The sequence below is a fragment of the Oryzias melastigma genome, linkage group LG21 (assembly GCF_002922805.2).
Source record: "Oryzias melastigma strain HK-1 linkage group LG21, ASM292280v2, whole genome shotgun sequence".
NCBI classification, from domain to species: domain Eukaryota; kingdom Metazoa; phylum Chordata; class Actinopteri; order Beloniformes; family Adrianichthyidae; genus Oryzias; species Oryzias melastigma.
In genome coordinates, this window is record NC_050532.1 from 8038397 (window position 1) to 8049571 (window position 11175).

The window sequence follows — 11175 nt, forward strand, 5'->3', positions numbered from 1 at the left end:
AGTGAAGGGTAAAGGGCTAACTGTACTGGAGGAAACTCCGGAGCTTTTGAGAGCAAAGAATGCCACTCAGATTCTCTGTGAGGTACGACTGTCTGAGGGGTGATGGAAGTGGCATCGCTCTTTAATTATCCAAGTTAATCCTGCTCTTGGTGAATCCTTTCCCCTCTTAACTACGCTTGATCATCCACCTAAAAAAAAAAAGAAAGCTCTGGCTTTGACTCTTGACTTCGCTTTGGGATGTCACTAACTTTACAGCATTTTTCATAATGAAAAAAAGTTTAAGCAACTTATGTCCCTGCTACTTAATTTGCTATTTTTTCTCTTCTTCTCCTGGAAATTTAACAAAAGGTTTATAAATAAACCAGAAATATAAAGATGATATATTTCACTTGTTTTTAACTAAATATGTTAGAATTGAAACTTTTATGAGATTGTTATTGATTTTATAGATTGATTTAAAAATAATTGAAAAAGATCTAAATTTGTCTTTAGATTTTTGTTCCTAACAGCTGCCGTTTTCCACTTTTTGCTACAATGATCATATTTGGTCCTTTCGTAGAAATCCCTAATTTATGCTAACCTCTCTGCTCCCTGTTCCTTTAGTTGTTTCTCTTTTTTTTTTTTTTTGCAGCCCTGTTCAACATACATAAGTATTGGCATTGGAATTGTGTTTTCTGACATGCACTAACAGCTTCTCCCCTTTACAGAGAGAGTACAAGAAGGCTTTGGAGCAGGAGATCAAGGGCAAGGGAATGTTGGCTTTGGCTACGGACACCCCGGACTTCATGAGAGCCAGGAATGCCACCGAAATCCTCAGTCAGGTCAGAATTTCTGCTGTGCAATCAGGCAGTTTTCTAGTGTTAAAACACTCTCATGAATGATTCATAGAATCAGTGCAGTTTACGCTGCAAAAAGAGAGGTAGCCTAGAAGTAAGAGGGAAAAAAACACAAATCATAACCTTTTATGTCTTAAAGATAAAATTATGTGGAAAATATCACAAACAAAGTTGACCACAGAAACCATTTCAGATATTTTTCTGTTTCACTGATTGATGTCACTTTGGGTTCTTATGGGTTCAGAAAGAAATCCCTAGAAAATAGTAAAATAATCTGTTCATGCAGCAACACATTTTACTTATTATAATAAGATGCCAAAATCTAGAAATGAGGAATTCCAGGCATTTAAAAATGAAAAAAATAAGCAAAAAAATCTCGAATTAGTTAGATAGAATTACATAAAGTTGAATGTTAAACAGCCCAATAAAAAATTATCATTTTGCTAGTTATAAGCAAATAGTTTGTATTGTTTGAGTTTTAAGTACTTAATTCTGGTTCGTTTTGATTTAAATTACAACAAACTAATTTAATAAATGGAAATGACTCATTTAGGAACAAAATTGTTTTTTTAAAAAATTGGGAATACGATCTGAGTAAAAGTTGGCCCATCTTAATACATCACTTGTTCCTAGATCATAAATCTAAATTGTTGATTCCAAAGTAATGAAAATTGCCATTCTGGCTAAATTGAATATATACTGAATGTTCTTAAAGTTGAACCAAAAAAAAATCATAGTGCAGTTTGAGATTTTTTGAGTCTTAAATCAAGGATTTGAGTCATTTTAATAATAATTTCCTTATTTCTCGATCCCAGCTCCAAGAGCTGAGAAAAGCTTAGAGCAAAGAGAAAACAACTTCAAACCTAAAATCTTAAAAGTCCAAAAACAAGGTTTTAAATCTTTACGAGGATAGTTTGCAGTGTTGTGGTTCTGTAAAGTTAGTGACTGGCAGCTTTTGTTGTGCAGACAAAGTACAAGCAGATTGCAGAGATGGACCGGGCGAGCTATACCACTGTGATCGACACCCCCGACATCATCCACGCTCAGCAGATGAGGAACATCGTCAGCCAGGTGGAGTACCAGACCTCTAGATAGCAATTTATTTATTTATTTATTTATTTATTTTATTTCAACCAGATTCACGTCTGATTGGTCACACTATTCCAACAGAAAAAATACAAAGAGGAGGCGGAGAAGACCATGTCTCACTATGTTCCAGTCCTGGACACTCCAGAGATGCAGAGAGTCCGTGAGAACCAGAGAAACTTCAGCACTGTAAGTCAAATCCACAGGTTCTGCCGAGTCAGCTTATGTAGAAGAATGTTAAATTTTGGATCCCAAGGTTCTGTAGTAGCCAGCCCATGTCAGACATGAACAGGCGGATTATATTCAATAAAAAGTTAAAGGGATGTGATTAAGATAAGCTTTTTTGTCCCTGTCTGCTGTCAAATTTCTGTGTTTTTGTCTTATTTGATTTCTGTTTCACTTCTTCAATGATGCTGTGATATCAGAACATGTTTCTCTTTGCATTTTCTCCTCCAGATTTGACTCCTTTTAGTTGTACCTTCCACTAATGAGCATTTTAACCTGCGTTCTTGTTTTTCTTCTTGTAGCTTCAGTACCAGACTGACCTAAAAAACATAAAAGGCAAAGTGTCTACTGTAAAGGACACTCCTGAAATGCTCCGCGTTAAAGAAAACACAAAGAATTTCAGCTCGGTATTCACTCCATATATTCAGATTTGTTTCAATAACAACTTTTCTTTCTTTTAAACTTTATCTCTGTTTGTTTGTGTGCTATTATTTTTTAACATCTTTTTTTTTCTTTTGCAGTGTTTTCTTTTTTTGCAACTCACCCTTAAGTGTTTGCTCTGATGTGTAATTCTGTGCAGTGTTTGTGTGCTTTTTTTTTTTTTAAATGTTTGCTTTTTTCATGCTTTTAGATATATAGTTTGTGTTTACAAGTTATTAATCAGGTCAAATTAGGACATTAAAACTTTTGAGCCTCTAAACCGTGAGATTAACTGCTGGTTTAATGCATTCATTCCCAATCCAAATAAAGATTCAGTATAAAGAGGATTTGGGAGGAGGAACCGCTTTGCCAGAGACCCCCGAGATGGAAAGAGTCAAACGGAACCAGCGAAACATTAGCACGGTACTCCGATGAGTGACCCTGCCCTCCATCACGTCCACCATCCCTTTGTCTCATCTCCAAAAGAATTAAACCAATCCTTCAACCCTTCCTTCACATTTCATCACCTCTCATCGCCTGAGATGACTTTACACTTGCCTTTTTCAGCAGAGAAAACTGTTAGTTTTTCAACTATTTAAATTTGAAGAGGAAAAGAAAGTTCACCCTCCATACTTTTGACTAAAATTTCAGAACAGTATTAAGAAAGTGCACATTTTTTACTCAAAGTTAGGTTTCTGTTGGACAGGAAATTAGAGAAAGTTTGGATTTCTACTCATGTGGTAATGATTCAGATTCATGACAATAATTATGCCTTAAGAAGAAATTTTAAATGACCAAATATTATAATGAGATACTTCTTAATTCTTTTCAAAAAGGAGAAATGTTGTTTTTCTTTAAATCTTCTTATAGCTGCTGGTCTTGTTGGAAGGACTGAGATCTTCTCCAGTGTTTTAAACTGCTTCATATCTCTCCCCTTGTTGAAAGCAGCACTTCTATTCGCTTGGAAGAGACAAAAGCTTCTCCATGATAGAATTTTGATGTCGGTCCTAACAAACAACCAGCTTCTGGAATGCAGTCACGCAGATGAGAGGCATTTCTGACTTTAATTAAATACTTTCCATTTTTTGTTTCCATTTTTCTTTCAAAACAGAAAACTAGAATACACTGAATAAACTTCCAACTGTTGTCAGAACAACATGAAGATTTTACACTACTGACTTCCATCATTCCCCACATCACTAAAAACCTCCTTTGACGAGCTTTTCTGCTTTCAGTTTCTGGATGAACGTGGCCGTGCGTACTCTGTCGTCTTATTCTCTACCTTTGTGACGTTTGTAATGAGCAGATTCAATACAAGGAGTCTTTGGGTCAAGGCACAGCCATACCAGATCTTCCAGAGGTCAAGCGGGTCCGAGAAACCCAGAAGAATATCAGTCTGGTAGATGAAAAAGGACTTCAGTGATTCTTCTCCTTTTAATCCCAAACTGTACTTACTTCACTGTACAGACTCCTTCTTTCATCCTAACTATGATCAACTTTATTCCATTAATCCTTTCCTCCTTTTTTTACCTAAAAGTACATGATGTGGTTTGGAAAACTGAATCGAATTCCCTCCACATTTTTCCTTAAAACTCAACATTTCCCAGATTTTTCTGCTTTTCTTTTCTTTTCTTTTCTTTTCATTTTAGTCGTTTCACTTCCCCCTGGTTTGAAACACTAATCTAACACAGAATGTGTCTCCAAATGTGACCCGTTTTCTTTGCTCTCATTCAAAGCATCACTACAAAGAAGGAGTGGGACAAGGCACCTCGGTGTCAGAGACCCCAGAGATGGAGAGAGTTAAACGCAATCAGCAGAACATTAGCATGGTACTCCAGAAGTGACCATCCCTTTGCTTTTCCTCCCAAAACTATTGTAACAAACCTCTCTGGTCATTTCTCTGATCAAATACATAACCCCAGTGAGCCTTTCTGATGATTAAACTGTTAAAGAACTCAAAGGACCAAAGTGTGCTTCATGTCGTCATGTCTGCTGTGATCTCTTTTTCTTTTGTGTTTGTGCAGTGTTCCTGTCATTCTTTGTTTATTGATCTGGTTCTGTTTTTCCTCCACTTTCTCTGCTCAAAACCCCCAAATCTTTGCCGTGTAGATAAAATACAAGGACTCTCTGGGTCGAGGCACAGCTATACCGGATCTTCCTGAAGTGAAGCGGGTCAAAGAAACCCAGAGGCACATCAGCTCGGTAGTGGAAACGAAACCTGATCCACTTGTGCTCCTTCCTAACCATAGAGAGTGGACAGTAATACCTCCTCTCACCTGCTGTGTCTCACGCCCCCATTATCTCCTCTTTCATCACGTCTATTTCTAATTCAGGCTCAGTGCAGTTTCCTGACCTTCATCCCTGCCATTTGACCCCCTCAAATGTATCTTTAATTTCCACCCTCTTCTTTTCATCTTTAATCCTCTTCATCAGTCTCTCCTCTTTGTGAAAGTAGCCCTCTTCTAACCACCAGCGATTCTCCAAGCTAAAATCCATCGATCCTGGCTGTTACCAGGACGAATCACGCTATAGGACCGATTTCTCAGACTCTGATTAAACATTTCCAAAAGTTATTTTTAAGTTTTATTTTATTATATACCTGAATCCTCAAGAAGTCTAGAAACAAGTCCTATAGCAGTGTGGTTTTTGCGCGTCACTTGTCTGACTGGCCCTGTGGGGGGCGCTGTGCTTCCATCCTTCAGGTTTTCTATAAGGACAGTTCCGCCAAGGGAACTCCAGTGGTGTTCACTCCAGAGATGGAGCGGGTCAAAAGGAACCAAGAAAACATTAGCTCGGTACCTTCAGAACCCCTTCCAGAACCCGTTCCACCCCCGTTAACCTCTTTCTAACTGACTTGTCTTCCGCTCTGGTTAATTGTATTAATGAAGCAATTATTTTTAATCCCACCACCTGCAGTGTGTCTGCGCACATCATCACTTTTAACCTTTCATGTCGTCCACACTACTCTTCTTCATCCCTGTGAAGACCGGATCATAACTGTGTTATTTTCAAACCTACTAGACTGAATCTAAACCTCTTCCCTGCTAATTCATTTGTCTGAATCCCCAGTAAAACTGGCTCTGTGTGCCCCTCTTCATCTCTATATTTGCTTCTGATGCTAATAGCTACTGAATGACGCCTTCAGGACTGAAGCTTCAGACGTTCACTGCATGTCCTCCACTCTCCTGTAGGTGCTGTACTCTGACAGCTTCCGCAAACAGGTCCAAGGCAAGGCCGCCTTCGTCCTGGACACACCTGAAATGAGGCGCGTCAGGGAGACCCAGCGGATCATCTCAGGGGTACGGCCACTATTTAGGATTTAAATCAGGCTTTCTCATTTTTTTATTAATCATACCAAAGAATCTAGTGACAGAAGTGGATTTAAAGATGGAAAAAAAATGTTTTTATTTTAAGAAAAAAATCCATCACCTTTTTCTGACTGCTGAGATTCCTAAAAAAAAATAATCAACATACTGTTGTTCAGATGAAGCTCTCAAGTGCTAATGAAAGGTAGCTGAAAAAATGTGTTGAAACAAAGGAAACGAGTCAAAAGGGGCAGAAAAGGGGCAGCTTGAATGATTGACCACTGGTCATTTAAGTGTGCTACAAGTATACTTAGTCTAAACCACGGATACCCAACTCCAGGCCTCGAGGACTGATGTGTCTGCATGAGTTCCAGATAGCCAAGCTCTACTCATGGCTGATTACCTGGTTCAGGTGTGTTCATAGACCGTAGAAAACAATGGACAGCTCAACCCTCCCCTCTTGTGTTTCAAACAGGAAGTACGTGCTGGTTACAAGAAGTCAAAATCCCATAGACTTCTATTGAGAAATAAACAGATATTAATCAGTCATTCTTGATAATACTATTTTTTTTTCATGATTTTTTTTTTCTTCATCGCCAGTTATTCAAGTAATAAACTGTCCAATCAAATGCCTCAGTAAAAGCATGTGGGTGTTCTAGTGCATTTTCATTGCAACAGGAAGGCGTATTTCAGCTTTTTTAGATATTTATTTCCAACATGCGAATGACAAAAGTCAAAATAAAACAACAACAGAGGTTAATCAGTTATAACAAAAATAATGATAATAATAATTATTTCCAACAAGGAAATTTAGACATGTTGGAAAGGGAGTGAAGTTAAACTTTAGTGTTTTATGTCCTTTGGTTTGTTGACAATATTCAAGGATACAGATACAATGAATCCATCCAGATGTAAACAGCTGTAAAAACTGTTAAAATAATTTATTTAGAATGTTTATTTTTTATCATTTTAACTTGTTTTTTGTCAAAGTTGCTACATTTAGGCTAAAAATGTTATAGCACATTTGTAGCCACTTCTTTGGTTTAAAATGAAAAAAATGAATTTTGATAATTTGTTTCAATAATTGTCCTTCTCAGAACTTTTGGGCTTCAATCATTTGGTTTTACATTGCAGAAGATCTTTCAGTTTCATGCGGGTTTTGTATCAACCTAACCAAGGCTGTGGATTTGACTTATTAAGGTAAAATACCATGAAGACTTTGAGAAAAGTAAGGGAAGCTTCACTCCCACCACCTCTGATCCGGTGACCGAGCGGGTCAAGAGGACCACGCAGGAATTCAGCGACATCAGCTACCGCGGCATCCAGAGGCGCGTGGTGGAGATGGAGAGGAGACGAGCTATCGAGCACGACCAGGAGACCATCACAGGTATATGAGAAGCCAACACATCTAACCATCAATAAAACCCTTACGCTTTTGCTAAAAATTGCAAACTTTAGTATTACAGAGTTATAGCAACTTTATTTTTTTATCAACTCTACAATTTTTTGAATGTAAGCTTCATTGATCCATATTTATAAATGTTTTTTTTTCACATTTGCACAAGTGATAGTGGTTTTTGGTCCATTGAGTGGATAAATTAGATATAGAATTCATTTATACTTACAATCCTTTTGTTGGATTAAGCCGTTTCCTCTGAATTTAAGATCTGCGTGTGTGGCGCACCAACCCCGGCTCTGTGTTTGACTACGATCCCGCTGAGGACAACATCCAATCCAGGAGTCTGCACATGATGTCAGGTGGGGATATCTTAATCAGTCCAGTCTTAAATCATCCTCATGTGATCAGCATATGCAAGATAAATTAGTGAGCTCCTTAGCAAATAAAATAGGTATAAATATTTTGCATGGATTGTTTTAGAATAATCAAATTTGGTAAATTTGTGAATACATGAGAGATCAGTGAGGTGATCGTCTCTGACCCGCCATGTGGGATTCTGATTTTACTGAATGTTGGCTTTTTGTTAAACCTGTTGACCCTGACAGTGCAAGCCCAGCGGCGCAGCAAGGAGCATTCCCGCTCCACCAGCGCCCTGAGCGGCATGGCTGATGAGAAGTCAGAGGTGTCCCAGGATCCGGAGCACCACCTGTCGCTCTACAGCAACGGCTTCATGACAAGCTCTATTGGTGATTAACCCAAAAGAGTGTGGATAATTATCTAAAGTGGTCATGGTTCACAACCGTTTTCCTGTTTTCTCTTGACGTTTGCAGGTTACCAGCAGACTAAGACTGTGGAGGTGCAACAGAGGTCGTCATCTGTGGCCACCCAGCAGACCACAGTCTCCTCCATCCCCTCACACCCCTCCACCACCGGGGTCAGTAACACTTATCACCAAAATAATCAGTAGTTTAGATTATCAGAGATCTGACATGTTTAGATGACATTTCTGAAATCTAATTCTGAAGAATTCTGGTCAACACGATCAAACTTCAGACCTGAACTTTTGATATCTGGTTGGCTGTGCCTACAGCCTCAGTTTATCCTACAGAGCTTTTGGGCTTACAGACTCTGATGCATGCCTGTCAAAGAATACAAATCTACACATTTTTTCTCCTCCTTCTTTTACTACCATTAAGTGTTCTTTCATTTTCTGCCCTTGGAGTGGGGCAAAAAGTTCTCCCACTTAAAAAGATGAGAGGTCTGTAATGTTCATCATAGGTATACTTCAACTATGAGAGACAAAACAAGAACAACAATCCAGAACATCATATTGTCTGATTTTTAAAGAATTTATTTGTAAATTCTGGTGGAAAATGAATATTTGGTCAACAACAAAAATTTAACTCAATACTTTGTTATATACCCTTTCTCGGCAATGACAGCAGTGCAACGTTTTCTGTAATTTTTCACAAGTTTTTCCACAAACTGTTGCTGGTATTTTGGTCCATTCCTCCATGCAGATCTCCTCTAGAGCAGTGATGTTTTGGGGCCGTCACTGGGCAACACAGACTTTCAACTCCCTCCAAAGGTTTTCTATGAGGTTGAAATCTAGGACACTCCAGAACCTTGAAATGCTTCTTATGAAGTCACTCCCTCGTTACCCGGGGAGTGTGTTTGGGATTGTTGTCATGCTGAATGACCCAGACATGTTTCATCTTCAATGTCCTTGCTGATGGGGGAGTTTTTATCTCAAAATCTGATGATACATGGCTCCATTCATTCTTTTCTTTACACGGATCAGTCATCCTGGTCCCTTTGCTGAAAAACAGCACCAAATCTTGATGCTTCCACCCCCATGCTTTACAGTAGGTATGGTGTTCTTTGATGTAACTCAGCATTATTTCTCCTCCAAACAATAGAGTTCTTACCAAAAAGTTCTATTTTGGTTGATTCTCCCAATCCTCTTTAGGAGCATCCAAATGCTCTAGCAAACTTTAGACAGGTCTGCACGTGTACTGGGTTTAGCACAGGGACACGTCTGCAACTGCAGGGTTTTTAGTGTGTTACTGATGTGTTACTGATGGTGGTCTTTGGTTCCAGCTCTCTGCAGATCATTTCACTAGCTCCTCCAGTGTGATTCTGGGATTTTTGCCCACTGTTCTTGAGATCGTTTTGACCCCACAGGGTGAGATCTTGCTGGGAGCCCCAGATGGAGGGAGATTTTTAGTGGTCTTGTAGGTCTTCTATTTCCTAATATTTGCTCCCACAGTTGATTTCTTCACTCCAAGCTGCTTACCTATTGTGGATTCAGTCTTCCCAGTCTGATGCAGGTCAGCAATTTTGTTTCTGGTGTCCTCAGACAGCTCTTTGGTGTTGGCCATAGTGGAGTTTGGAGTGTGACTGTTTGAGGTTGTGAACAGGTGTCCTTTATATAGATAACGAGTTCAAACAGGTGTCATTAATACAGACAACGAGTGGAGGACAGAGGATCCTCTCACACGAGAAGTTACAGGTCTGTGAGAGAGAAATCTGGCTTGTTTGAAGGTGACCAAATACTTATTTTCCACCATAATTCACAAATATTTTTTTAATAATCAGATCAGTGATTTTCTGGGTTTTTTTCTTTCTCATTTTGTCTCTCATGGTTGAGGTATGAAAATTACAGGTCTGCCTCACTCATCTTTTTAGGTGGGAGAACTTGCACAATTTAGTCCGACTAAATACATTTTTTGCCCCACTGTATATGTAAACAGAAATAGGAATATTGGGGGAAAATTTAGGTGTGACACATTTCTAAAAATCAAATAATTGGTATTATTAGACAAAAGAAATCTGATTATCATATTTACATGGAAATTTAAATAATATATTAACTCAAAAAACAGAAAATTTTCTAATATAATTATCTACTATATTATATTTTTGGTATAGTGGTAAACAGATCTGCTAAGATTAATGACCACATGTTATTTAAACACCATGTCATTACTTACAATACCCAGAACTTCCTCAGTTTTGACTAAATCTGATCAAAAACATCCTAAAAGGCAGACACTTTTATTATTTTTCTTGAATTGATGTAAACTATTGAAAAAGACTAACTGATTCCTATATTTCCTCTTCAGAAAACCGTACGTGCCATGTATGACTACACGGCAGCCGACAGCGACGAGGTGTCGTTCAAAGACGGCGACGTCATAGTGAACGTGCAGTCCATCGACGAAGGCTGGATGTACGGCACCGTGCAGCGCACCGGCAAGACCGGCATGCTGCCCGCCAACTACGTTGAAGCAATTTAAAGACAGAGCCCGCCCACGGTCCCTCCAGAGTGGACGAGACACATCCACAGGACAAACTGTCCGGTCTTCCTGCAACCAAAGTGTAGCTTTTAGATTGTTTTGTTTGTTTCCGTATATTGAAACAGTGATGTTGGTATTTCTTCTCTCTGTCACACTCTGCTTCCCCGTCACCTGTGGATGTGAGCTTTATATCATGACACTTCATGCCGCAACAAGTGTTCCAAGATGTCATAATAGAAATTCACCAACAATAGTTTGTACATTTCAATAATTTGACACTATTGAGATCTTTTTTTTCTCTCAAAGCAAACAGTTCCTGCTTTTTATGGAGATTTCGATTCAGGAGCCTGTTGTATCATAGCTCCTCCCATAACACATAGATCCTTAACAAGGTTTTTTTTTTTTGACAAACTTCTGAATCCTTGCCTTTGTAAGGAAGGCTGGCCACAAGTAGAATGTGTGTTTTGTTTCTTCCGATGATTTAGGTTCTGGCTAAGGCGTGTCCTCTACCTTTAATCAGTAGCTAATAAAGCACACTAAGCTCCTGCAGCATTCTGCCTACTTCTTTCTTATCTTTCACACTGTGCGTTTGCCTTCATGACCCT

The 11175-nt window shown here is 38.9% G+C and overlaps 1 protein-coding gene across 16 annotated transcripts in view; it reads left to right on the plus strand.

Moving 5' to 3' along the window:
* Positions 1-11122, plus strand: part of neb (nebulin) — a 62302-nt gene extending 51180 nt beyond the window's left edge. For 12 of the 16 annotated variants that reach the window (XM_024286463.2, XM_024286466.2, XM_024286471.2 and 9 more), the window contains 15 exons: positions 708-821; positions 1803-1907; positions 2007-2111; positions 2450-2554; positions 2898-2990; positions 3874-3966; positions 4304-4396; positions 4677-4769; positions 5270-5362; positions 5759-5866; positions 7073-7259; positions 7538-7630; positions 7877-8017; positions 8102-8205; positions 10397-10802. In XM_024286463.2, coding sequence (XP_024142231.1) covers positions 708-821; positions 1803-1907; positions 2007-2111; positions 2450-2554; positions 2898-2990; positions 3874-3966; positions 4304-4396; positions 4677-4769; positions 5270-5362; positions 5759-5866; positions 7073-7259; positions 7538-7630; positions 7877-8017; positions 8102-8205; positions 10397-10570 — 1701 coding nt within the window. In that variant the 3' untranslated portion in view covers positions 10571-10802. Of the gene's footprint in view, positions 1-707; positions 822-1802; positions 1908-2006; positions 2112-2449; positions 2555-2897; positions 2991-3873; positions 3967-4303; positions 4397-4676; positions 4770-5269; positions 5363-5758; positions 5867-7072; positions 7260-7537; positions 7631-7876; positions 8018-8101; positions 8206-10396 lie in introns of all 16 variants that reach the window. The other 4 variants (XM_024286460.2, XM_024286467.2, XM_024286469.2 and 1 more) reach the window with 4 other exon arrangements.
* Positions 11123-11175: the final 53 nt, after the last annotated feature.